The sequence below is a fragment of the Sus scrofa genome, chromosome 8, assembly GCF_054392235.1.
Source record: "Sus scrofa isolate SSC_HxYL_T2T_F1_AM1 chromosome 8, Sscrofa_HxYL_maternal_Yorkshire_Landrace_v2.0, whole genome shotgun sequence".
Taxonomy (NCBI): Eukaryota; Metazoa; Chordata; class Mammalia; order Artiodactyla; family Suidae; genus Sus; species Sus scrofa.
Genome location: NC_139390.1, coordinates 4,833,814 through 4,861,447, shown reverse-complemented (window position 1 = coordinate 4,861,447; position 27,634 = coordinate 4,833,814). Strand labels below are relative to the sequence as shown.

Genomic DNA, 27,634 nt, shown 5'->3' with positions numbered 1-27,634 from the left:
CTTATGTGCAGCAAAATGAGTCAGGGCTCGGAGTCAGAGCCGTGGAGGTTGGCATCCTGGTTCTGTCTTTCACGAACTCTCAGAATCCGAGGCACGTCCGCGGTACAGGGCGATGCTCATTCTGGTCCTGCGGGATTCCAGGAAGGCGAAGAAAAACGTGGGTGGAGCCCGCAGCGGAGTCGCAGTTAGACTCTGGTTGTGTGACAGCTGCCGTCATTCCCAGCACCGCCGCCGCCGCCACCATCATCGTCAGTATCGTTGCTTTTATTAGCATTTTATTTCGGGCGCGGTCCCCACCTCTGCTCTCCTTGTCACCATCGTCTCCATCTCTGCCGCCATCGTCTTGGTATGGCCGTCCTGGTGATCATCCTTCTTACTCTCATCTTAGTACCATCCCGTTGTCATGACCTTCGTCCCCTCCTGGTTCCCACCACCACCATCTCTGTCGTCGCAGCCTTCAGTGCCACCGTCGGTCTCATGACCGCCGTCCCCACCGCGGTCCCCACCACCGTCCGCATCAGCGTCATTACTGGGACCGTCGCCACCTCCGCCGTCACCCTCATCATCCTCGCTGGTGCCACCACGGCCTTCACCTTCCCTGTCAGGTCGTTGGCATCCTTCTCGTCACTGCCGTGGCCGCCAGGCCTTCCGCGATAGTCGCCAGGGATCGTTCTTATCACCACTGCCGTGACATTTGGGGGGCGGGGCGGGGATGTTACTGCCTCACCCCTCGGGATTCTGTGGGGCAGCACGCGTCACTACATCCCGGGCAGAAGGCAGCGCATTTGCACTTTCATATCATTGGCGTCCCCCTCGGCACCACCGCCTCCCTGGGCGTCACCGTCCTCAGGCAGGGGACACGGTGCTTTCCACCCACTATTTTATTTCATCGTCAGAGCAGCCCCGTGAGTGGCCATCACTGCTTTTGTTTACAGCTGAAGAAATTGAACCTCAACGAGTCGAAAGGACTCTCCTTTGGCAAAAGTAATGATAGAGTGGTGACACTCATGATGACTCGAGTAATGAAGCAATGTCATGTCCTATGGAAAGAATGAGAGCGCTTGTGTCCGCAGGCCTGGATCGAATCCCGCTTCTGCCTTTTACCTGGCGTCTTGCTACGACAGTGGGTCTGGGCAGGGGCTTTAACTGCATCCTTTCCTGGAATGTCCACGACAGCCTCGAAACGTCTAGAGGAGGATGAGAAGGGCCCAGAAACGACAGCTGCTTGGACGAGAAGCAGCGCAGTGCAAGCAGCTGCAAGAGCTGGGCTCCCGAGTCAGTGGATCAAGGGCGGCCTGGCACAGCCCTTCCTCCTGGGACGCTTTGCGCAACGTATCTCAGCTTCCCGTGGACCAGATTCCTCATGTGGGGAAGGGCCCTCGTTTCTCTCCTGTAGAGATGCTGTGAGAATGAGGCACAGGTGGCCTCCACTTGGAGAGTCAATGGCAGCTTTTAATCAATGTCCTTTCTCCTAAGGAACGTGGACCCCCATCAGGGCTGATTACACGTCAGGAAACACATCTGGAGAAAACAGAACTGCCACCCTTACTCCAGGTTGGGGTTTGAGGGACTCCCTTCATAGGGTTCCCCCTTTCCTTCCAGGCTCTGAACTAATGAAGAGAAACCACTGGGGAGGCAGATACAGAAATGTCAGCTTCCGTATGAGAGGGGCCAGCTTGGAGGCCATGGCCTAGGTGCCCCTGCAGTCGTGGCCTCCTGATACTGAACCCCGGGGTGCGCTAAGTAGCTTAGCTGGTCACTGGCAGAGCAGGGCCACCTCAGGCCTGGATGCCCAGCTTCCTCTGAGCTGAAGCCACACCAGAGCCATGGCCTCCCTGCACGGTCCATCCCAAAGAGGAAGAGGCTGGGCAAGCGGGGGCGGTGCTCACTTCCTGCTTTTGAACCCCCCGTCAAGCACAAGCACGTCCTCTCTGGGGTGTGCTGAGTCATCCTTGCCCATGGCAACCGAGGAATGGGGATGAAGCGTTCCATCCCAGCACCCAGATGGCATGACGTTTTCCTGGACTTCATAAAGATCCGAAGGGAGTTCCCGTTGTGGCTCAGCAGTAACAAACCCGACTAGTATCCATGAGGACACAGGTTCGATCCCTGGCGTCGCTCAGTGGGTTAAGGGTCCGGTGTTGCCGTGAGCTGTGGCGTAGGTCAAAGATGCAGCTCGGGATCCCGTGTTGCTGTGGCTGTGGTGTAGGCCGGCAGCTGTAACTCTGACTCCACCCCTAGCTTGGGAACCTCCATATGCCGCAGGTGCGGCCCCCAAAAGACAGAAGAGAGGGAGGGAAGAAGGAAAGAAGAAAGAAAGGAAGAAGGAAAGGTTGGAAGATACTATTTTGGGGGCTGGGGGAGAAGAATATAGAAAAAGTATGTAATCCATTATTCCTAAGGCTCTGTTCAATGAGAAAAAAATAGATTCTTATTATCAGTCTTCCAATAGGACAACACCCAGAGCATTTAATTATGGTTAAGAAATATTTTTGTGGAATTCTCTTGTGCCGTGGGTTAAGGATCCGGCATTGTCACTGCAGGGGCTTGGGTCGCTGCTGTGGCGTGGATTCTATCCCTGGCCCAGGAACTTCCACGTGCTGCAGAGGTGCCAAAAAAAAAAAAAAAGAAGAAGAAGAAGAAGAAGAAAAGAAATATTTTATGATAAGATGGTGAAAAATAAGAAACATTTCTTTTCCAGAATTTAAGATACGTTCAATTTTTTTTTTTCTCGATTCTCCGTTTTCTTTTTTTCCCCAGAATCTGGAGGAATTGGAAAAGAGCCTTCAGGTCAGACTGTCGAACACAGAGGCCCTGGGTGCTGGCGACTCTGAGGATATCACCCTGGCCGACGTGGAAAGGAAGGAGAGAGAATATTCTGAGCAGCTGATAGCTAACGTAGGTGATAGGTTTTCTGTCCCTTGTCAAAAGCATGGTTTCCGGGACCATTCGTTGGACGAGATTGAAGAGAGATTGAAGAGACGGTGCCAGGAGCTGGTTGAATATCCCACTTCCCTGTCGAGTCTGCCCTGGAGCCAGGGATCCTGTTTGTGAGGCAAAGCGACAGAGAAGCTGTCATTAAGAGGCCGAGATTTACTGAGGGAGTCTTTTTTTTCTTCTTCTTCTAATGAATTCTCCTTGTTTAAATTTTAGATGGATCTTTTTATCATTCGAAGCAAAGATTGCCCTTCCCTGCCTTGTGGGTTAGAGCAGAGTCTAGCCGCTAACTTCCCAAACGCCAGGCATCCCTCATAAAATCATCTCCTAAATTCCAGAGAGGATGGTTTCCTGCAAAATCTTTTTTTTTTTGCAGTTCCCGTCGTGGCGCCATGGCAATGACTCCAACTAGGAACCATGAGGTTGTGGGTTCGATCCCTAGCAGTGGGTTAAGGATCCGGCGTGGCCGTGAGCTGTGGTGTAGGTTGCAGACGCAGCATGGATCTGGCATTGCTGTGGCTCTTGCATAGCCCGGCAGCTATAGCTCTGATTCGACCCCTAGCCTGGGAACCTCCATATGCCACAAGTGTGGCCCTCAAAAGCAAAAAAAAAAAAAAAAAGAAAAGAAAAAAGTTTTGCTTTGGGGTTCTACTCCCCACTCATCATATAGTATGAATTAAATAACTATTTCCCGGGCACCCAGGCATTGTGCTGGACACTGGAGATTCAACACGAACTGAGACCTGGCCCTTCCAGGGAGATGCTTAGGCCAGCCCGGTGGGTGGGACTACAGGTGAGCAGGAGAGGACTTTGTGGGTTACAGAGGCTGTGATAGATGAAAACATGGGAAGACGGAGGCACAGTGGCAAGAGGAGCTCCTCGTACCCCAGGGTTAGGAAGGCCTTCGCAGAGGACCGATCTGTCGGGAGGCTTTGGTGGAGAAGTAGGGATGGATGCTGGCCAGTGGGAGGGCAGAGACGTGAGCCAGGGCAGGGAAACAGGCGGGACAAGATAAAGCCAGAGGTCTGCCCTGAGGGTGTTCATCTCATGCCAAGGACATGGGAGCCACCTAGACAGCAGGGGGCGCCTTGACCCCGGTCTGTTGTAGAAGGACGGTCCCGGCTGCTGGGTGGTCCAGTAGGACTTCCGGGAAGGCAGCTGCAATGGGGCTGGAGGGGTACGAACGAGGGGAGAGCTGACAGGGTGGTGGATGAGGAGGTGCTGGTGAGAAGAAGAGGATGTAGAGGGTCTGCTCTGCCGAAATAAGGACCCGGGAGTGAGGACACATTGGGAGGGCGGTGGTGGCTCCCGCTTGACATCTTGAGTTGGAGATGCCAGAAGGCGGAGCACCTCCTGTAAGCTCAGGGAGAGGGCGCGGGGAGCCAGGATGCTCTTAGGACGAGGTGGCAAAGGGAGGGCTCAGCCCAGATTCCAGTGGTCCCCGGGCTCCCCAGAGCCGGAACATTTAGTCCATGGCTGCATAGTTCAGGCAGGGGATTCACAGTTCTCCTAAGATTCCCTAAAGCACCGGCAGCCTCCGATAACGGAGGTGTCTCTGGTCCAGGAGTATGTGCATCCAGAAAGGAGCCTGTGTCAAATCTCAGACCCGCCAGCATTAAAGGCGCAGGCGTCAGGGAGAGTGGCGGCGAGGAGCAGGGTACGGACGTTGAGGAACCAGGAGAAAGTCATGTCACGGATGCCGAGGGAGTCACGAGTTTTTCAGAAGAGCGGAGTGGGCGTGCTGGCTGCCTGGGAAGAGAAGAGACCCAGAACTCTCTTTCTGGATGTGCGGGAATTCGTAGATGGTGGTCCATGTTCTCAGATAGCAGTTGGAAAGGAGGTCCTCTGATGGGGCGAGAGGGGCAAAATCCGGGTGTAAAGGTGAGAGGGGAAGCTGCCCGGGGGCAGCCAGAGGGTTTGCTGAGCTGCGATGAGGCCCCTGAGGTGGGAGAACAAACTTTCAAAGAGATGCCAATTCCTGGGGGTGCCCAGCCCACGTGATGGTGGGAGTGGCTGATTTCCAGGTTGCTATGGCAACAGGGTCCACATGGGCTCCAGGTACCACTAATCCCTGACCCCTCCTACATCCTGCCCAGCAGGAAATACCCATTTCAGCATCTGCAAGGCGGAGCCAGGCTGGAGAAGATCACAGCTATGGGAGTTGAGGGAATTGAATCAGATCTGCCTCTGCCTCTGCTTACCTCTGTGACCCTTGACAAGTGACTTTTCTGAGCCTGTTCCTTGTCCTTCCAAGACATATTTTATCCAGAAATAAAATGTGTGAAGCACAGAGCCTGGCATGTAGCCTGTATGCCATAAAGAAAAGTTGTTGTGACTCTTGGCATTGTTGTTTTCCGAGCTCTGAGAGGATGCAGTGACAAAAATTCAGCCCCCAACCTCCTAAATAAACCACTCGGTGATTCCCTACTCTGCTCCAGATAAGATGGGGGAAGGGGAAAGAAAACTTTTTTTTTTTTTGTCTTTTTAGGGCTGCACCTGCGGCACACGGAGGTTCCCAGGTTCGGGGTCCAATTGGAGCTACAGCTGCCAGCCTATACCACAGCCATGGCAATGCAGGATCCAACCCACATCTGCGATCCACACCACAGCTCACGGCAACGCTGGATCCTTAACCCACTGAGCAAGACCAGGGATTGAACCCGCATCCTCATGGATACTAGTAAGGCTCATTACCTCTGAGCCTCAACGGGAACTCCAAGAAAACAATTTTAAAGCAAAATGTTTTTATGGTCATGTTGTCTCTGCTATATTGTTCTTTTTGTACTTTTAGGACAATAGTTAATATTTAAATGGCCATTTGTGCTTTTATTTCCGGGATGTGGTTAATCCTTTTGAAAGGTCTAGAAGCCTCCAGGAGCACACAGTTGAATTTCACGCGCCCCTTTGGGCTGCCACTGCGGCATGTATCAGAGTCTTTCAGCTGTTGAAGCTGAGTGAGCTCACTGTTCTTTCCTTCCCTGTTGGTGTTTGCCAAACAGCTACCTTGAATCCGACCAGCACCTACCCTGGCACGAAAATGTGATTATTGCCAAGATAACTTGCTGGGAGCCGTAGCGTTGTTTAGAATCCCAGTTTGTGCTAAGAGGGGAAGAGTCATTCTCAAGCCTGGACCTTTCAGCTCTGTAGCTTTCTTCTTAAATAAGTTTTCTCCCCCTGCCCCCATCCCACCTCTTGCTTCTCATTCTCATTTCACAGATGGAAGCTTTCTGGCAACAGATGGAAAGCATCCAGCACTTTCTGGTGGACCAATTTAAGTGTTCCAGCTCCAAAGCCCGACAGCTCGCGATGACTCTGACAGAAAGAATGATTGCTGCCGAAGGGCTATTGCGTGATTCGCAGGATTTGCACGCGCTGGTAATGCTGGAGGGGGCGGCGGTGTTGGGGGGCGTGGGGCTGGGGACGTGATATTCAAACTAGAGGTTTGGATGCCGGAAGCTTGACGTGCTGTTGGGATCATTAACTGAACCCCTGCGTGTTGTAGAAGGGGAGGGGGAGGCCTGGGAAAAGCAGTAAATCCATCCATCCATCCGTCCGTCCAGCAGTCATTTATCTGTCCATCTGTCCATCTAGCCATTCTATTAGCGGAGATGCTGGCCAGCATCATGTTGCCCCAGCACGGAGCCCTGCTTCCCAATCCTGGCTGCACACTGAAGTCATCTAAGGAGCTTTAAAAAGTACACATGATGGCGTTCCTGTCGTGGCTCATTGGGTTAAGGAGCCAGCGTAGTCTCTGTGAGGATGTGGGTTCAATCCTTGGCCTCGCTCAGTGGGTTAAGGATCCAGCATTGCTGCAAGCTGCAGTGTAGGTTGCAGGTGTGGCTCGGATCCAGCGTTGCTGTGGCTGTGGTGTAGGCCGGCAGCTGCAGCTCCACTCAGCCCCCTGGCTTGGGAACTTCCAAAAGAAAACAAAGAAGTGCTGATGCTTGGGTCTGAGATGGGTCCCCAGCCCAGAGATTCTGACTTAGTCTGGATTTTGTAAGGTTCCAGGTGACGACATAGTAGTCATAACTGACACCCACTCGAGTGGACAGAGCCTCAGTGAGCCCTCCTGACAGCCCTGTGAGCTGCCAGTGCCCGGGGCCTCATGCATAGAGATTCAGTCTGATTGGTATGAAGTAGAGGCCCTGGCATTGCTATTTTTAAACCTCCCCAAACGATTCTGATGCATAGCTGGGAATATAGACCACTGGTGTCGAAGCACCCACAAATCCGACTTTGAATCCAGGCTTAGCCGCTTGAAGCTGTGTGGTCTTAAACAGGTTCCTTAACCCCTCTGAGCTTCCATTACTTTATAAAGAAAATCAGTCTCCGGAGTTGCCCCGGCAGGGCCTCAGAAGTGCTCAGTGACCCACAGCAGCCCAGTCGGCCCGGAGTTCGCTGTGTGCAGAGCTCAGGGCACTGTGCACCTGTTTCCCCTTCCTCTGACCTTGAAACTCATGAATTACGTTTCAGACCTGGGCACCTTCCCAGGTTACACTTGGCTTAGAAACCTGCAGCAGCTGCACTGCCCTCAGCTCCTTAGACCCAAGGGGGAGCCCTGCCCAGGCAGGGGGCTCCCGGCTGCTTCTGCACAAACCGCTCTGCTTCTGAAGGTGTGGTCCACAGACCAGGAGCCGCAGCAGCATCACCTGAGAGCTGGGTAGAAATGCAGCATCTTGTCCCCCCTTGGCACTGCTGAAAGGTGGGCATGGTGGGGAGTGCGTTCCCTGTGAGCACAGGAGCCAGCTAAGCGACTCGCCCAGGACCCCGACGCTGTGCAGTGATATCTCTCAGCCTGCGCCCCAAGCGGCCTGGTTTGCTGTGCAAGCCACTTGGAATCGGATTTGAATTTGATAAGGCTGCCGATATGCATGCTCATCAAAGGAGAAAGACTTTTTTCCTTTTATTCTTTTTTTCTTTGTATTTAATTATTACTCCATCAGCAGGATATGGATGCAGGAAAAAAAAAAAAAAGCATCCTTAGCTGACTCCAGCCCAAGTCTTAGTCAGTAACTTCAAAATAAGAGGAAGGGAAGGAATTTTATCCAGGTTATTAGTGTGTCCTTCTTTCAACATTTAGTGGAGTTCCTGTCGTGGTGCCGCAGAAATGAATCTGACTAGTATCCATGAGGACGCAGGTTCAATCCCTGGCCTTGCCCAGTGGGTTAATAAGGATCTGGTGTTGCTGTGAGCTGTGGTATAGGTCGCAGATGAGGCTTGGATCCCGTGTGGCTGTGGCTATGGCTGTGCTGTAGGCCAGCGGCTGCAGCTCTGATTCAACCCCTAGCCTGGGAACTTCCTGATGCCTCAGGTGCGGCCCTGAAAAGACCCAAACCCACTATTTAATAAACATGTACTGTGTGCCACACTGTTATAGAAACTGCGACTCAGTTTCATCATCTGTAAAGTGGGCATCTGAATAGCATCGGCCCCGAGAGTGTTAGAAAGTGGACAACGTGTAAGGCCTGTAGGACAGACAGACCCTGGCTCAGGGGAAGGGCTCAGAATGTGTTCCGGATTAGACTCTGGCAGGCCACCTCTAAGCAGACAAAATAGACATAAACGAATCATTGTAGCAACGTGTGAGAAGGACTACAATCTATGTACACAAGAGGGGTGGGTTGGCTCTGCCTGCATCCTGTATAATAACAACAACAACAAAAAAAACCCTAGCTTCTGTATGTCAGACTATGTTGTTGATAAACTCCAGAAAAATTTAAATTGTCAGCCTGGTGGCAACTGAGCGTTCTGGACCCAGGCAATTGGCCCTGAAACGTGTCACATGGCATCGCCAAATATCGGAACTGGAAGAGCCCCGAAAATTGCATCAGATCAGTTTCTTGCAATGTTCAAGATGCAGGAGAGAGAGGGGGACCTGCCAAAGATAATGATCAGAGCGGCTTGCATTCACCAGCCACTATTTGTTTTAAGTGCTTCACATAGTTTAACTTTTTTGGGTGCTCACATCAGCTCTGTCAGTTAGGGAAGGACTCTATGCCCAAGGTCGTGCGGGTCTGGAACCAAGTTTGAGTCCAGCCATGTTTGAGGACTGGCCACACTCAGGACCAGCAGGAGTCCCCTGGCGTCCCATCCGAGCCCCTTTGCTCCTCCCGCCTTGCGTCTGATGCCCCTCATGCTTGTGCTCGCCTCTCTCTGCTCCTTGAATATAAATCCAGAGGCTGCGCTGTCACTCTATGACTGGGAGGCCTCACTGCACTGCCTCGGAAGTGGCTGCTCTGGGCATCATCGCCCCATCCCTTTGCCTGAGCCTGGCTGGACCACTTGCCGCACCAGGGCTGAGCGCTTATCCTCTTGCGCCCCCTCGTGGCCATGGGCCTCCTGATGGCTGTCAGGCTTGTTCAGTTGGAGTGAGAGGAAGGTTCAGAGCCACTGTCCCTGGGCTCGTTGGGTGGCCTTTGGAGTAAACCCAGTGCTCCTGTCGCTAACTGAGGGGTCATTGTCCTTCCCTGTGCACGTGTTGTCAGAACACAGACCAGTGCAGCTCGGCAAACCGTGAGGCCCAGGGCTGGGCAGTGGTTAGCTCAGGTACGGCCCCTGTGTTTTGTGCAGCCGGGGCGGGGAGGCGAGCGGGACCCTGCTGGAGCCTCATACACCCGTGACCGGGAGTGAAGCCTTGGTTTGGAGGCAGTGACTGCAGGGTTTGGGCCATGGGGTGACAGAGCCAAGTTTGCATGTCAGAAAACCACCCCCAATCAGCCTTTTGGGATGGAGCAGAGGGGGCGGGAGGGAGACTGAGAGAGTAGGGATGCACCTTGTCCGTAGCCCTGTGGCTCGGGCCAGCGGACAGGAGATGGAGAGAAGGGGTGTGGAGGAAGCAGGTGAGGAGGCGGAGAAGGGCTGGGGGGCGCTGGGGGGCGGGGGCGCCCTCCCCAGATGGGACAGGTGTCCCTCCCCGAATGGCAGGGCCTGCGGCTTTAACACCATCCTGTGCAGGCAGCTGCGCCCCTGCTTTCTGCCCACCTTCTATTTTTTTTTAAATTGTCACACCCACTGCATACGGAAGTTCCTGGGCCAGGCATTGCATCTGAGCTGCAGCGCAGCTGGATCCTTTTACCCACTGTGCCAGGCCAGGGGTCGAACCTGCCCCTCCGAGACTGCAGTCAGATTCCTAACCCACTGTGCCACTGTGGGAACTCCCCTTCCTGTCGTTCTGCAAGGTTGCTTGAGCAGCTGCTTTCTTGAGAGGAAGGACCCAGGATGCAGACCTACAGGGCCCGCCCTGCCTCTGGCCCACATCCTCTGTGGGGACAGTGACACTGTGGGGGGGCAGGGCCTGTTCTAAGGTCTGATGGCTGGGTTCAGTGTTACCCGGAAAACCTCCTAAGTCCCCAGCACTCAGGTTCTCTGCCGAGAAGTCCTATGACCTTTCTTGCTGCTCTCAGCGTCGCTTTCTTAAGGCCGTGGGGGCTGGAGGCCCCTGGCTGGGAAAGGGATGACCTTGGCAAGGTGGACCTGCCTTCTTCCATGTGTGTGTGTGTTGAATTCCTTCCCAGATGCGTGACCCTTGTGGCACACTTATTTATCCAGTGTCGCCCTGGCTGTGTCCCCATGAGGGATGGTTTTGTCCCCATCGGAGGAGCAGACACGGGAGGCATGGAGAGCTGCTTGGTCTGTGCTCTGGTCACGGGGAGCGGGGGCTCTGGGACTGAGCCCGTGGCTGTTAACAGACGCTGGTGGCCAAGCGCTGACCCAGGGTGTCCCAGCCTGTGGTCTGTGACTCTCCTCTTAGGACGCCCTGGAGAGGACGATGGGGCGGGTGCACATGGCAAAAACCATCGAGTTCCTGAAGCTGCAGATCCAGGAGGAGACCAAATGCCGCCTGGCCGCCATCTCCCGCAGCCTGGAGCAGCTGGCCGTCGAGGGGACGCTCTCCGGGCGCCAGAAGGAGGAGCTGCTGACCCAGCAGCACAAGGCCTTCTGGGAGGAGGTGGAGCACTTCAACAGGGGTGAGCGAGGGCCGAGGCCCCGGCGCCAGGGCGCTGTCCTTCGGGTCCACAAGACCTAGTCCAGGTCACCCTGTCGGTGGGACCCTCGAGAGGAAACCCAGGTCTTTCACCAGCAGGGTGGGTACCCCCTCTTCTGGGTGCACCTGCTTCCCCACTGAGGGCCCATCACATTGACCCAAAGCTGCAGGTGCACCGGGGGCCTGAGCGGACGCACAGGATGTCTGTAGGGCAGGGAATCTGTTCACCCAGCAAGGTCCCCAGTGGGTTCTGGTGACACTGTAGGGAGACTCCAGGCTGCCACACAGGGCACCATAGACGGGAGGCTTTCATCTAACAGACTGTGGGGCTGGGGCCCCATCCTTAGCACCTCCCCCCTCCCCTCCCCTTCCCCCTCCTCCCCCCACCCCCGTGTCCTCATCCAGCACCTAATCCCTTCTGCATTTCTAGTCTTCCCTGTGAGCTCCTGGAGAGCCGGGCTGGGTCCTGCTCCCTGGTAGACCCCAACCCCCAGCGATGTGCTTGGTGCTGTTGAGACTGGAACGAAGATCCTGGAATCCGGGTTCTTGTTCACAGCGGTCGAAGAAGGAACGCCGCGAACACACAGGCAGCAAGCAAGCCAAGCTTTTATTGAAGAAAAGCAGACAGCGCCCAGGGTTACTGGGAGGGGGGAGAAAAGCCCCCCCTTCTCTGTTGTCCTATAGAGGTTTTTATCTCTTCAAGGTGGGGAGAGGCACCAAAGTGGAGTCCGGAAACATGTGATCAATTACCTGTGTCAGTCCTCGTCCAATAGGGCTGTTGGGGTTGGCAATGTCCTGAAAATTCTGCAGGTTTTTTTTTTTTTTTTTTGTCCTTTTTTTTTTTTACCACTCCTCTCATTCCTCTTTTATCAGTTGAGGAGAGGGCTAGAGATTCGCATTTTCTATGGGAAACAAAGTCGGTGGGAAATGCGTATTTCTTACAATAAAACTAGGTCCTCGGGGGTGTTACTCCCTGGAGCCCTTAAGCCACAAATGTTCATCAGTGGCCGGAGCAAAGATGCATCGCAGCCCTGCTCCTCCACTGACGTCCTGAGTTAATAGTCTGCCTCACTGTCGACCAAAAAAAAAAAAAAAAAAGCACGACCTGGAAGTTGAGCGTTAAGTTTTATTTGGGGCCAGATTAGGACTTAAGCCCCTGAGATGGCATCTCAGGGAGCCCCGCGAAACCTGCCCCTAGAGGCAAGGGGGCACTAGGATATATAGGAGTTTTTGCGACAAAGGGGAGGGAGCAGGAACAGGCTCATGGAAATCCTTCCTTTGACATGCACCTGCGCCGTGGGGCCAGTATCCTGAGTTTTCTCAGCCTGCAGGACGACTGGCTCTCACCCTAGAAGTGACTGCATTCTCAGAAGATCCTGAGTCCTTTGTTTGATCCTTAACTGCAGCCCATGCAGCGCTACCTCAGATAGCCTCTAAAATACTGCCCCACTCAGCGGAAAGGAATCTGACGGGCATCCATGAGGACGCAGGTTCGATCCCTGGCCTTGCTCCGTGGGTTAAGGATCCGGCGTTGCCTTGAGCTGTGGTGTAGGTGGCAGACGCGGCTCGGATCCGGCATTGCTGTGGCTGTGATATAGACCGGCAGGTGTAGCTCCGATTGGACCCCTAGCCTGGGACCCTCCATATGCCGCGGGTGTGGCCATAAAAGGACAAAAGGCAAAATAAAAAATAAATAGAAAATGCCACCCCCAGGAGGAAAGGAGGACTCTCAGGATACGGTCAAGGTGGGGGCGCGCGTGCAGCAGGCACACATTGTGCAAAAGTCTGTTGCTGATCTGGTGAAGGTCACTGCTGGTCACGAAGAGCAGACGTCACCAGGAAGAATTTCAGTCTTTTTCTAGACAGGAGGAGATGGCGCGTATCGGACACATAAAATCTCCTCCTGAAAACATCTGGCTCTCTGAAGATCTGTTCTTCCAGTTTTCCGGGAGCACAGCGTCACCCTCCTGGTCTCCACCCTGAGCTGCGCTCAGAGGTGCTGCAGGTCGGCAGCTGCGGGGGCTCCTGATTTAATCCATGTAGCGGCTGACGGCAGGTGCCCGACTCCAGTTGACAGTGACGGGGGCGGGCCGAGGGGCTGTTTTAGACCCCACCCCCTCTCACCTTTTCTGCTGCCCCCAGTGGGTGGGTGGAGGGAGTAGACTGGCCTTGGGTTCACCCTCCTGCTGATCTGATGACTCACTATGGCAGGTTTTTTTTCTTTTTGGTCTCTTTAGGGCCGCACCTGAAGGCATATGGAGGTTCCAGGGCCAGGGGTCTAATCAGAGCCCAGCTGCCGGCCTACAGCACAGCCACAGCAATGCAGGATCCAAGCCGCATCTGTGACCTACACCACAGCTCAGGGCAACGCCGGATCCTTAACCCACTGAGCGAGGCCAGGGATCGAACCCCCCGCAACCTCATGGTTACACTCTGGCCATTTTTAAATCTCAACTCCCATCTGAAACGTCATTATCTTCCTGAAGACTCAGGCTCTCTGCCCCCTGTGTCACCTGTCCCCCCTATGTCACCTACTCCTCCCTCACACGCTTCCCCAGGAAAATGCCCCTTCATCTCCTGGTCAGGTTGGCCGGCCGCCCTGCACAGCAGCTAAACGACGCCTCCCATGGTGCCCTGAGCCCTGGGCCCGAGGAGGAGTGGGGGGTCCCTTCGGATGAGTCGGGGACTCCTGACACCAGCCTTTGGGAAGCACACATGCCTGAATGATGAAACAATAATAAAAATGGGGCTTGGCCCAGTTTCCGCCCCTCCTTGTTCTGGCAGAAGCGGCTGGTGAAGGTTTTGCCGGGAGAGCAACCTGCGATGAGCTTATTTTATTCCCGTTTCAGAGTTTGTCCAGCGCGGCAAAGACCTGGTCACGGCCTCGCTGGTTCGCCAGGCGGAGGAGATGACAAGACTCACGCTGGCCCAGCAGGAGGAGCGGGGGCGCCTCCAGGCCGAGATGGAGCTGACCGAAGACCCCAAGGGGTTCCTCCAGGTGACCTGCTCCCGACTGGCCCCGTCCCGGGCACAATGGCCCCTGGAGAGCCAGCGGGGGGCTCGGTCCCCACTGCTGGCCTTGCGACACCAGAGGACCAGAGGCTTTGGCATCCGGCAGAGAGGTCACGCCTCACCTCCCAGTGTCAGCTCAGTGGCCTTAGCCACATCCCTTGAGCTCTGCCTCCCTGGTGTCCTGGTCTGTAAGCCAGTGACATGAGCGGTCCCACCTCACTCGGCTGCTGGGAAGAGGGTGGGAGAGGGCATCAAAGAGCAGGCGCGGGGCAGGGGTGTTGCCGAAACTCTGTCCACGGGTGATGTCCACCTGCGCTGAATAGAAACGCGGAGACAGGGTTTTGGGCCAAGGAGGAAAAATAGCTTTATTGCTGTTCCAGGCAAAGGAGGGTCCCGCAGGCTAATGCCCTAAAGACTGTGCCCCCCACTGGGAGAGAAGGGGAGGTGGTTTTATAGTTTTGGGGAGTAGCCAATAGGGCCCAGATAAGAATCAGGGGAGAGGCACGCTTGCATTGCTTTTCAAAGCTGGTGGTAAGTGGTCCCTGGGCTGGCGCTGGTGGTCTTTCTTCCGGAAAGAAGGCGGCTTCATTAGCATCTTCCATCTGGTGGGGGTTTTAGTTCTGCGGCAGAGCTCAAAGCTTTGATATGTGTGTTTCCGGAGGAGGAACCAGCCCTGCCCCAAGGCCACACTGTGGTTTCTGGCTGCTCCTCCCAGGCCCCTGCATCCCCCTCCTGATGAGCAACTGTTTGAACCTGCCCTTTGGAAACTCAGGGAGGGTCCTGGCGGCTGAAGCCCTTCCCCAAATGCATGAAATGGGGGTCACCAAAAGGCTTGTTTGCCCAGGAGTCCCACAGGGTCCTGCTTGGGTTCAGGGGCCCTGCCCACAGTGGCAGCCACTGTTCTGGGGGGGACGGGTGTGTCCCAGGTGTAAGGCAGGCTGTCACATGGATGGGACCCCTCCTGGGTTGGGCGGCAAGTCAGGGGAGACCCAGTACATGGGGCTGAGCAGGTGGGACCACGGAGGTGACTGAGCTGGACGACGCCCGAGGTCTCAACTAGGAGGAGAGTGGCAGGAGGACAGGAAGCAAGATGTCACCCTCTCGAAGGGAGAAAAACGAGCTGGCGGCAGCACAGGCTGGAGGGACCAGGGTTCGCAGTTCTCAGAGGGGATAGACCGTGCCTCTCTGTTTCCCTGGTGGGGGAAGGGGGCAGCGGCGAGGGGCTGCTCGTCCCTGACCACGTCCCGCGTGACACAGGTTCTGCCGCTGTGTCTGAGTGACCTTGGGCGCACTGCTTCCCCCTGGGCCTCAGCTTCCTCTTCTGTGCGATGGGAATAGTAGCACCCACCACTCAGAATAGTTGGGATCAGCCAGACCGCCTAAGGGGCAGCCACGGCCTGAGTGTTTCTCTGGGTCCTTCTGCTCTGCGCTGGCATTTGCTGGTCTCCGCTCTGCTGAGGGGGTGGCAGGACTGTATCTGGGTCCAGGCTGAACCCAGGGCACAGACACAGACCCTCCCTGGGGGCTAGCGTGGCGCCGGTGGCTACACCCCTATGGGAAGCCAGTAGAGGGACCCCCAAGAACAGAGGAGAGGGCTTGACGTCTGGGTCCTGGTTCAGTGCCCTCCGCGCACCAGGGAGCCTCCTCCCAGGGCCACACTTGGGCCTTCTGGGTTTGTCACAAAGTGGGCTGGGGGGCTGGTTCTGTCCCTGGGACGATCCATCTGAAATGAGAGTGGAAAGCGTGGCTCTGCAGCTCCCTGGGATTTCTGGGTCCTTCTCCCCAAAGTCACATTGCCCAGTGGGAGTCGAGTGGCAGTGTCAGCTCTGCAACCCACGACCTCGGCACAGCCTGGCACACGCTGGAGCTCAGGAGATGTGGGGCCGAGGAGAGAAGGGATGAGCGGATCATGACGGAGGAAGGGTTGAGTGAATGGCTGGACAAACAAAAGAGCACGAAATTGCGTGAACAAACAAATGAAGACACAACAAGTGATTAAATGAATGAAGAAACGAAGGAACAAATGAATGAACAAGGGGATGAATGCACAAATGAATGAATGGGTAGATGGTTGATGGACACAGGGAACGAGGGAATGAATGGATGAATGGATGCGTGAACGAAGAGCACACGTGGACTGAAAGCACGAGGAGGAGGAGCCCAGGCCTTGGCACCACGCCCAACCTGTGCCCTCCCTGCGCTCCTCCCGCCCCGCCACCACCAAGGCCAGACTCCAGAGGGTTCTAACTGCCTGGTCCCTGCTGCTCTTGCTCCCTGAGCCCGGCTTGTGCGGGCTCCCCATCTTCCTTCCAGGGGCTCCCCCTTGACCCTCAGGGCTCAGCTTACATGTCCCCCCACGGGACCTCTTCCCTCTGGCCACAAGGGAAGCCCCCCGGAGGGAGCCCACCTCTGTGCTTGTGCCCCACGGTGGCTCTCTGCCTGGGACACCTGTTGCAGGCCTCCCTGTCACGCTGCTGGGCTCCTCAGGGAAGGACCAGCCATGTGGTCGGAGGGGCCTGGCTGGTCACTGACCACACTGACCCCTAGAAGCCCTTCTAGGCCTCCAGCTCCACTGGGTGGGCCTCCCAGGACCTGGGTGGTGGTCCTGGAGCTGAAGTCAGAGAATATGATGTCTGAGTGGCTTGTGGCCCGGAAGGAGGGGTGACAGGGGCTGGTGACCCCTCTTCATGCACAGTCTGCATTTTCTTGGAAATGGTTCGATGGCCTGACCTTGGCCACAGTTCGCGACCCCTGGCGGTCATGTGCCATCCCTGTTTATAAATCAGCAGAGGACACCCTTCCGACCTGGCGGGGGGGGTCAGTTGGGGAGGTTTTGTTGGGGGAGAAAAATGCAGCATTTTTCTCCCAGATTCAGCTCCTGTTTCCCTCACAGGCTTTTCACGAGCTGCTGGAGAGGCAGAGGCTGATGCAGAGTGACCTGGAGGAGGAGGGGGACGTCGGAGCCACCCAGGCCGTGGCCACGCTCTGCCAGGTACTCACATCCTCCCGGGCCGGGGACCCCGAGACCCTGGGCCTCTTTGGCGGAAACCAGGGAGGGTGGACCAGGAGGTGCTCGGGACCCCACATTCGAATGTCCCGTGAGGCCAAGGGCTTTGGAAGTCACTTCCAGAGTCGCCCAGGATGAGACCAGGCCGGCGTCTGTGGGTGTCAGGAGTGATGAGGAAGGAGGGGGGGCCTTGAATCAGGCCCGGGTTGGAGTGCCGGCGCCACCTCTTTGCCCTGGGCAACCTCGTCCGGCTCTGGAACAGAAGAGCCCGCCCAAGCCCTCCAAAGCCGCAGGGGCTCCCGGGAAATGTCCGTGACCCAGAGCTGCTGCCCCAGGCAGGGCCTGGTCAGGAGGGAAGGTGACAAGGGCCGCGGGGATGGGACGCGCCCTGGAGAAGGTCCACCTGGCACAGGATGCTGGCTCTGCGTCCTGGCTCTCCTCCCTCCTCGCCGTGCGGCCTCCAGAACATTCCTTGGCCTTTCAAGCTCTCAGTCTCCCCATCTGTGACATGGGGCCAGTGAGGCCCTCCTTAACCAGGGTGATGTGAGCGCTGAAGGCATGTGAGGTCGTTGGGCAGCAGCTGGCACCCAGGACGGGCTGTTCTAACATCCCTGCTGCGCGGGGCAGAGAGGGGGGCAAGAGGTGCCGCGGGATGAAGGCCAGGTCAAGGATGCCATCCAGAGGATGTGACACCTTTAAAGCAGAGGTCAGGCTCCAAGTGGCCCGGGGGATCAAGGGGCAAAACGTGAGCACAGGCAGGAAGCACCGAGCCTCGTCATGATGCCAGCTGCGCTGGGTCCGGGGCATCTGTGGAATGTGCTGAGGCTGCCTCGTCAGAGTGCCTGGCCTGGGCGCTAAACACACTCCGTCGTTTCCTCCCTGGTCTGGAGGCTGGAAGGCCGAGGTCAAGGTGTCGCTGGGGTCAGGTGCTAGGGAGGCCTCGCTCTGGCTTGGAGACGGCCGCCTTCTCACCACCTCCCCACGTGGCAGGGAGAGGACTCCATGTCTCCTCCTCGTATGAGGACACAGGTGCCACCAGATTAGGGCCTCACCCTGTGACCCCACTTAACCCGAATGATCTCCCTAAAGGCCCCATTTCCAAATACACTCACACTGAGGGTTGGGCTTCAGCGTATGGGTTTTGGAGGGGCATAATTTATTCCCTAACTCTGCACCCCCAAATGCCATGTCTGCCTGGAACTTCAGAATGTGAACTTATTTGGAAGTAGGGGGGCTTTGCAGATCTAACTAGTTAAGAAAGGTCATCCTGGGTTGGCCTGGGCCCCACATCTAATGACCAGCCTCCGTATGAGAAGGTCAGTGTGAAGACACAGACACACAGGGAGGCGGCCCTCTGAAGACAGAGGCTGAAAGTGGGTGATGTGGCCACAAGCCAAGGATGCCTGAAGCCGCCAGAAGCTGGAAGGGGCAGGCAGGAGAACCCTGCCCTCCAGAGCCTCCAAAGGGAGCTGACACCTCGAGATACCTTGATTTCTGACTTCAGGCCTCCAGAAATGTGAGAGAATACACTTTTGGGTTTTTTTGTTTTGTTTTGTTTTGTTTTCTTTTTGGCCCCACTCCCACAGCATGCAAAAAGATCCTGGGCCAGGGATCGAACCCGAGTCACAGCAGCAGTGACCACCCTAAGTCCTTCACCACGAGGCCACCAGGGAACTCCCAGATTCCTGTTGTTTTAAGCCACTCAGTTTGTGGGGCTTTGTTAGGGCAGCCACCGGAAGGTGATAGAGTAGCCTGTCTTTGTTCAGGGCCAGACACTGGTTTAGGTGTTTTCTGAGTATTTTATCATTTCCATTCATCCTCAGGCGAATCCTGTGAGGCAGAAATTACATCTTTCTTCCTTCACAGACGAGGAGCCAGGAAGGGTTTTCTTGAGGAAAGGGTGGGGTGGGCTTCACCTTTATTTACAAAGTAGAATGTGCCAGTGCCCTCAGGTACCGTATACTGTCTAATTATACCCCTCCGTCCTTTTAGTAATTTTCACAATCAGCTCACCTCCCCACGAAGAGGTGCGAAAGTGCAGAGCAGAGAAGAGTCACCTAGGAATCAGGCTGGGGTGCAGGCCTGGTTCAGCTGCGTGCCAGCTGTGTGGCTTGGTCCATGTCGCTTAACTTCTCTGATCCGGGAATTCTTAGTTGCCTTCTTTGTAGGTTGACCATAGAAAGGACCCACTTAACACCCCCAAATGCCACCCACAGCTCTCAGGATGAAGTCCAGCAGCCTTCATCTGGCTGTGATGACCACCCAGCCTGGTCCATCAAGAGCTCACATGACCTGACCTGTGAGACCTATCTGACTTGGCCCAAAGGCCAACCTTGTCTGGTCCATGAGACCCATCCAGCCTGGCCCATGAGACCCCTGACTTAGCCCATGAAGCCCACAGGACCTGGCCCACCAACCACCTTTCTGGAGTCCTGCCCTCACTCCCTGCCTTCCAGCCAGCCTCAGACATCCCTAACTCCCCAGAGGTTCCCTGGTTCCTCCGACCACAGTGCCTTTGCACATGCTCTTCTGCTGCCTGAAATACCCTTCCCTCCATCCCCTCAGCTCGACTTGTTCTCATTCTTGTCTCAGCTTGCATGTCACTTCTTCGGGGAGCCCTTCCCCAACTCCTCCCGGATGGGTTAGAGTCCCTGGTCTGTCCCTCGGGCTCCCACCCTCCCCGCCATCATGTCACACTCACCACAGCGTATTGTGAGTGCCTGGCAATGCCTGCCCCTACCCTGGACTGTGTTCTCCTCAAAGTCAGGGTCCATGTCAGCCTTGTTCACCCGGTGGCCCTGGCACAGAGCTTCGCCTGCGGTGTGTGTTCTGGAGACATGTGCAGGGTGAACCCATGAGTGGTGTGAGCGTGAAACACCTTTGCACCGGAGCTTTCACCCGTAGGGCCCCTTTGGCCTCCTGTGGTGTCACAGTAGTGACCACGGTAATGCTGGGCAACGAGACAACTCAAAGCCCAGTGGCTGATAGTGCCAGTGACTTATCCCCGGGCTCTGGGGCTGGCCGGTCGAGGCGTGGCTGACGCCACTTGGCTGTGCGCCTCTGCCTTCCCTTTCCTCCAAAGGTCGTGGGCTGGCCTGGCAGTGTCCTCACAGCAGTGGCCTGGGTCAAGCCTTCACCCCAACCCTCCTGACCGCCACCTCATTCTCTTGGTCCCTGCAAGTCACATGACTGACCTAAAGTTCAAGGGTCAGAGAGGTGCTTCCCACTCCCCGGGGAAAAGACGTGGCCAGGTTCCGTGGGAAGAGAAAGAGCTGGAGCCAGTGTGCCGTCCACACACGTGTCCCCGGTGTTCACATTCTCAGGGCCCGGGTGTCATTTGCCTCCTTCGTTGGGTGAAGCACCAGAGAGGGAGAGAGTCACCCAGTGGTCACACTGCTGGCCAGTGACCCGGTCCAGGCGGGTGCCCAGGCTTCTGACCCTTATTTTGACCTATTCGCATTTTTAAGAGACCCAACTGCACCTGTGCTCCCAGCGCCCTTCTGCCCCAGGATCCTGTGCCCATCGCTCTAGTCGAATGAGCGTCTTCAAAACAGGCTGTGGTCCCTGCAGGGGAACATGTCTGGTTTCTGTGATGCATGAAAACGTACAGGGAGCCGGGATCCTGGGAGGACATATATATATATATTTATTTATGTGTGCATTTGGCTCTTGTTTCTTATCTTCTTAACTAATGTTTTCATTGAAGTGTGGTTGATTTACAATGCTGTGTTCATTTCCGCTGTGCAGCAATTTGACTCAGTTGTCCACACGCGCACTTTCTTTCTCATCTTCCTTTCCACGATGGTTTATGCCAGGATACTGAATGTGGTTCCCTGTGCTACCCAGCAGGACCTCGTTGTGTATCCATCCCGTAGGTAATAGTTTGCATCCTCTAACCCCGAACTGCCAGTGCTTCCATCCCTGCCCCCCCCTTCCCTTGGCAACCACAAGTCTATTCTCTATGTTTCTGTTTTCTAGATAGGTTCATTTGTGCCATATTTCAGATCCCATATACAAGTGATGTCATGATATTTGTCTTTCTGACTTGCTTAGTATGATCATCTCTCGTTGTTTCCATGTTACTGTAAATGGCATTATTTCATTCTTTTTTAGGGCTGAGTAGTATTCCATTGTATATATGTACTGTATGTTCTTTATCCATTCATGTGTTGATGAAAATTTACATTGTTTCCATGTCTTGAATATTCAGTGCTGCAGTGAACATAGGGGTGCATGAATTTTTTTTTAAATTATAGTTCTATCCAGATAGAGGCCCAGGAATGGGATTGCTGGATCATATGGTATTTCCACTTTTAGTCTTTTAAGGAACCCACCTATTATTTGGAAGGATGTATTTTATCCACTCACTGACCACCCATTCCCATCAGTACATCTTCAGACCGGTCACATCTGCACCTTGCTTGAGCCCCTTCATTGGTCCAAACTGCCTGGTCTTGACTCCTGCGTGTAACCTGGAGCCTCTGCCCTGCCATGGAGCTGACCCCTGACTGCTCCTCTGCTTCCCCCTGTCCTGTGCTTCTGCCCAGTGCTCCACCTCTGCTGGGATCACCTCCCCCAAGCAAATGAAAACACAGTTGCCTTTTCTCCAAACTGCTTTGTTCCTGGAATAAAAATAGCAACCACACACTAACTCTCCCAGCCTCTCTGGAAAGATAACAGCCAGCCTTGATGAAGCGCTCACTCTGTGCTGTGTGCTCTGTGCTGTATCTAATCCAGATAATCACTGGTCAAGCCAGGGCTGCATTGCTTTTTATCCTTTTTGGAGATAAGAAAACTGAGACTTCCTTTCAAAGCCTCCAGAATCTGGGCCGTTTCCCCCTCCCAGCCCTTTCTCTGCAAGAAGCCAAGAATCAATCCTCTGAGTCAGGTTGCAGAGGTGGAAACCGAGTGAAGGTGCTCGGAGTGAAATACTCTGGCTTGAGTTCCCTGTGCTTCTGTTTGAGAGAAGGTGCAGGGCTGAGGGCTGGAGCCAGCCTCTCCCCACCAGCCTTCTCCTACTGCCCAAACCCCCTCACACACGCCGAGACCACATAACATGGATGAATTCAGGTTCTGTTTCAGGCACAGAGTAAATCAGCATCTTCCAGATGAAAAGTGTCAGCGTTAAGTGGAGAGCAGTATGTTTTGTTTGTTTGTTTGTTTGTCTGTCTGTCTTTTGACTTTTCTAGGGCCGTTCCCGCGGCATATGGAGGTTCCCAGGCTAGGGGTCAAATCGGAGCTGTAGCCACAGGCCTACAGCCAGAGCCACAGCAGTGCAGGATCCGAGCCACGTCTGTGACCCACACCACAGCTCATGGCAACGCCAGATCCTTAACCCACGGAGCAAGGCCAGGGATCGAACCCGCAACCTCATGGTTCCTAGTCGGATTCGTTAACCACTGAGCCATGATGGGAACTCCGGAAGCAGTACGTTTTATGACCTGTCAGAGCACGTGTCGAAGGATGCAGAAGTCACTCTCAGAGCGGGCAGCATCCAGCACGTTTTTTATTTGGAAAAGCCTAGATTAGTGGACCACGTCACTTGTACAAAGTTCACCTTTCTTGAATTTGCAAACAGCATGTTTTTGTGTTTTGACAGTTACATATGAAAAATTAAAAAAGGTATGTCTTAGTGTCCCCAGACACTGCTGCAGAATGATAGCATCTAAAGTAGGAAAATAGATTTTTAAAATCTGCCTCCTGGCAGAAAGTTGGAATTTCCAGATGCTGGAAGGGAAAAGTAAATCCCTCTCCTATGTGTTGCACCATTTTTACTGTGAAATAAAATAGACATGAATGAATGATAACATAAACTTATGGATTAAGAAGTGATCATGAGAAACACGTCCATGGAACCTCCATCCAGATCAAGAAAGAGATCTTGGCCAGGACCCCTCACACCTCCTCCCAGCCCCCACCTTCTCCCGGCTCATGGGAGCCGTGACCCGGCTCATATGGAAATCAGGTGCTTGGTGGTATGTAAATGGAATCGTAGCGTGTCAGGTTTCCATTTCTCAACTGTATGTGTCCTGCGAGAGTCCTCTGTGTAGCAGGAAGTCATTCTTCCTCATTGGTCCGTAGAATTCCACTGTCTAAATACACCACCGAGTAGCCATTCCACTGTTGACCGGCATGTGCGTGGCTTCCTATTTTAAATTATGACACGTGCTCTTCCGAAATGAAATTTCTTGTGCGTGCTCTTTGATACACATGCACACATGTTTCTCTTGGACATGTACCAAGGAGCGGAATTGTTGGGTTCAAAATTATATGTAAAAAAAAATAAAAATAAAAAAAAAAAGGAGTTCCCGTCGTGGCGCAGTAGTTAACAAATCCGACTAGGAACCATGAGGTTGCGGGTTCAGTCCCTGCCCTTGCTCCGTGGGTTAAGGATCTGGCATTGCCATGAGCTGTGGTGTGGGTCACAGACGTGGCTCGGATCCTGCATTGCTGTGGCTCTGGCATAGGCCTGTGGCTACAGCTCTGATTCGACCCCTAGCCTGGGAACCTCCATATGCCGCAGGAGCGGCCCAAGAAATAGCAAAAAGACAAAAAAAAAAAAAAAAAGAGTATAGGTAGCTTCGGAGTTCCCGTCGTGGCCCAGCGGAAACAAACCCGACTAGGAACCATGAGGTTGTGGGTTCGATCCTTGGCCTCGCTCCGTGGGTTAAGGATCCAGTGTTGCCATGAACTGTGGTATAGGTCGCAGACACAGCTCCGATCTGGCATTGCTGTGGCTCTGGCGTAGGCACCATGATGGGAGCTCTGAGCTTTTTTACTTAAAGACTATTTTATCTACTATTAATCTAGTAAAAAGTGACCCTATGTTTATTAGGTTCACTCATTCATGTCCTAAGAGCACTGCCGTTAACGTCCTGAGGCTCAAGCCTGACCGCCAGGGCCCCGTGAGTGAGCCAACGCAGTTTATTTAACCTCTTTTACGTGCACAGAAGAAGCCTCAGTTTCCTCTTCTGTAAATTTCTTTCATCAGTTTTGAGAAATTTCTCTGGCATTATCACTTCCAGTATCATTTCTGCATGGACACTCCCTTCTTTCCTTTGGGGACTCTAATTAAACATGTTGGGCTTTCTCGTGGTGTCTTTTAGCCTTTAACTTCTCCTTCATGTTTTCCATCCTTTAGTCTCTCCTCATTTTGTTCTGGATTTTCTCTTGATCTTTCTTCCAGTACTGATTCTCTCTTCAGCTGCATCTAAACTGCAATGAGACCTGAATAGACATCTCTCCAAAGAAGATATACAGATGGCCAAAAGGACATGAAAATAGGCTCAACATCCCTGATTATTAAAGAAATGCAAATCAGAACTACCATGAGATACCACCTCACAACAGTCAGATTGGCCATCATGAATAAATCCACAAATAACAAATGCTGGAGGGGGTGTGGAGAAAAGGGAACCCTCCTGCACTGTTGGTGGGAATGTAAGCTGGTACAGCCACTATGGAAAACAGTATGGAGGTACCTTAGAAATCTATACATAGAACTACCATATGACCCCGCAATCCCACTCTTGGGCATCTATCTGGACAAAACTCTACTTAAAAGAGACACATGCACCCGCATGTTCACTGCAGCACTATTCACAATAGCCAAGACATGGAAACAACCTAAATGTCCATCGACAGATGAATGGATTAATAAGATGTGGTATATAAAGATGCTGGAATACTACTCAGCCATAAAAAAGAACAAAATAATGCCATTTGCAGCAACATGGATGGAACTAGAGACTCTAATACTAAGTGAAGTAGGTCAGAAAGAGAAAGACAAATACCATATGATATCACTTCTATCTGGAATCTACTATAAGGCACAAATGAACCTTTCCACAGAAAAGAAACTCATGGTCTTGGAGAACAGACTTGTGGTTGCCAAGCTGGGGGAGAGGGAGTGGGATGGACTGGGCGTCTGGGGTTAAGAGAGGCAGGCCATTGCCTTTGGAGTGGATAAGCAATGAGATCCTGCGTGTAGCACTGGGAACCATGTCTAGTCACTTGCGATGGAGCATGATAATGCGAGAAAAAAGAATGTATACATGTGTGTGTGACTGGGTCACCTCACTGTGCCGTAGAAAATTGACAATACGCTATAAACCAGCTATAATGGAAAAAAATAAAAATCATTAAATAAAAAAATAAACTGCAATGAAACCTATGCATGGGGGTTACATTATTGGACAGCATTCCTCCACTCTAGACGTTCTCATTATTTTTTAAAAACGAAGTAGTGTTACTTTTTATAATTTCCGCCTCTTACTGTCCTGAGCGTAGCAGACATCGATGCCTCAAAGGCCATGTCGTGTCATCACCGTCTCGGGGGACCTGTGGGCTTGTATTTCCCGAGTGTAGTTTGTGCAGCAGGGCTTTGGTCGTGTTTCTGTCTACTTGAACACCTGGTTATTTTTTTATCATACACCTTGTCTCCGATTTGCACGTTTATTTGTGAAAAGTATTTGTAGGCCTACAGAAATGCTCTCTGCCTCCAAAACGGTTTTCCTTTGCTTCTGCCACATGAGCAGGCCTCTCATGATCCAGAATCACCTTCATTCAAGATCAAGGCTTGAAAGACACTGGGTCAACCATGAGACGAGCAGACTCCAGGCTGCACTGTGCTTAAACCGGTTGGATCTGGTTTCCTTCCATTTCACTCCTGTGTCTCTGGTGCCGCTTTCTGGGTTCCAGCCCTAGGCATGGAATGGTTTAACAGGCCCCAAGCCATGGTGAGCCGTGAGCTCCCCCTTCTGTCCCTGGGACTGCGGGAGGCTGTCAGAGGTCCATCAGCTGGGCAGCCGTCTCCTCTGAATTGACCCCCACCCTCTGTGCAAACACAGCCCAAGGGCTGGACTTGCTTCTCTGAGGGCATCTTCTCTCGGACCTTGGCCCAAGCACTCTTCCCTACCTTGTTAGCTCTTTGAACATTTGTGATGATGTCGCAGACATTTTATCCAGCTTTTTAAAAAAAATCATCCTTGGTGGGAGAAATCGGTTTCAGATGAGCACGCCAAATATGACTTCGGCACAGCAGAGGAGGTGCTGAGAATTTTTTTTTTCCCCATAAAACAATTATCCTTGTAGGATATGGATTAAGAGCCTGAATCCAATCGTCCTACATCCACCACCATGCCCTTCCCTCTGCAACTGTCCTGTTACTTATCTTCTCTGGGTCTTAGTTTCCTCATGTCTAAAATAATGGTAATTGTAATAGAACACCTTCTTTGGACTCTTGGAAGGATGAATGAGATTATACAAGAAATGTGTTTATGGAGTTCCCACTGTGGCATGGTGGGTTAAGGATCTGCTGTGGCTTGGATTCTGTCCCTGGCCCAGAAGCTTCCATATGCTGCAGGTGTAGCTAAAATTAAAAAAAAAAAAAAGGAAGAAAGAAAAGAAAAATGTTTATAACCCTCTCTGGCCCATGGTACGAATTCCTCATCAACAATTATAATATTATTACCTGCCAGGTGCTCTTCTAGGCATTACACATACCAAGGCGATAAGATTTTGTTCTTAGGAAACCTCATGGTCTAGTCCCTGACAAGGGTAATCGAATAGCCGGTGACCACAAAAGCGCCTGTGATCAGGACACCTTCCCAGAAGAGGAGACCTCAAGCTGAGTTGGTGTGGGGAATTCTTAGAGGGAGAAAGGGGAACGGGCATTCCACGTCGTGCTGGTGCGTGGTGCATTCGGAAACTGTGCTTGGGGCTTGGTCTAGGAGGATGTGCGATGTGGATACAGATCTGAGTATGCGTGAGGCAGCCTCTGCCGTCAGGGGGTTGTGGTTCAGGAGGGATGACAGGTGAATTGTAGTTTTGATGCTCTGACAGGGTAACCACATTCCTGTGGGGGTCCAGGGTCAGAAATGCCCACATTAGTCTCAGAGGTCCAGGCAAGGCTTCACAGAAAAAAAAGCGTTATTTTGCAGGGGTTTTGCAAGGTAAACAGGAGTCCATTTTAGGTGTGGAAGTGCTTGGACAGAGGGCAAAGAGGAGAGGCCTGGAAAAGCAGCTGTATAATGAAAGATGCAGTGAGATGCCATTTATCTGAATTAACACACACATCCAACGCCATGTCTGCAGACATCGTATATAGTGAAAGTATAGAAACCTCAGTAGGAGACAGAGATGCTGAATTCATGGGGATGCCTATCTCAGAGGAGGCTTGGGGGGGACGGGGAAAGAACGGCAGATGGAACATGAAGGATTCCGACTTAACCTGGAAGACGTAGTGTTTTTAATCTGAAAGCAAAAGGAAAACTGGACGGTGGATTCAGCGGTATTTAGTACATTATCAGCGATGGGTTTTTGTTTTTCACAATGAAATAAATACATTTCTAGCAAGCGAATGGAGTCGGGGAAGTGGGATGAAGGACCAGAATGGTGAGAAACGAGGCAGGACCACCTCAAAGCCCTGCCAGGCCACTCCAATTGTGATGGGAAGAGAGGCCTTCGGAGGCGTTTGAGCTGAGGTTAAAAACCCCGTGCTGTGCGAATACCTCCCTCGGTGTGGAAGGTGGGGGGAGGCGGGGAGACCAGGTTGTGAAAATAATCTGGATGGAGGTTTGGAGGCGATGCTAGTGATTAAGGGCTCGGCAGTCAGGATGCAGGTCTGGGGCTGGACCAGTGGGGGTGAGAGGGCTGGGAGGCAGCAGGTGTTTCGTAAGACTGTGTGTGTGTGC

General features: G+C 53.4%; 1 protein-coding gene across 12 annotated transcripts in view; it reads left to right on the top strand.

Moving 5' to 3' along the window:
- Positions 1–27,634, top strand: part of EVC (EvC ciliary complex subunit 1) — an 84,976-nt gene that overhangs the window by 26,975 nt on the left and 30,367 nt on the right. For 2 of the 12 annotated variants that reach the window (XM_084971476.1, XM_021100988.2), the window contains exons 7-11: positions 2,761–2,898; positions 6,154–6,312; positions 10,688–10,904; positions 13,771–13,919; positions 16,827–16,925. In XM_084971476.1, coding sequence (XP_084827602.1) covers positions 2,761–2,898; positions 6,154–6,312; positions 10,688–10,904; positions 13,771–13,919; positions 16,827–16,925 — 762 coding nt within the window. Of the gene's footprint in view, positions 1–223; positions 2,101–2,760; positions 2,899–6,153; positions 6,313–10,687; positions 10,905–11,732; positions 12,412–13,182; positions 13,920–16,826; positions 16,926–20,687; positions 20,816–24,126; positions 25,114–27,634 lie in introns of those variants that run through there. The other 10 variants (XM_084971478.1, XM_021100990.2, XM_084971479.1 and 7 more) reach the window with 9 other exon arrangements.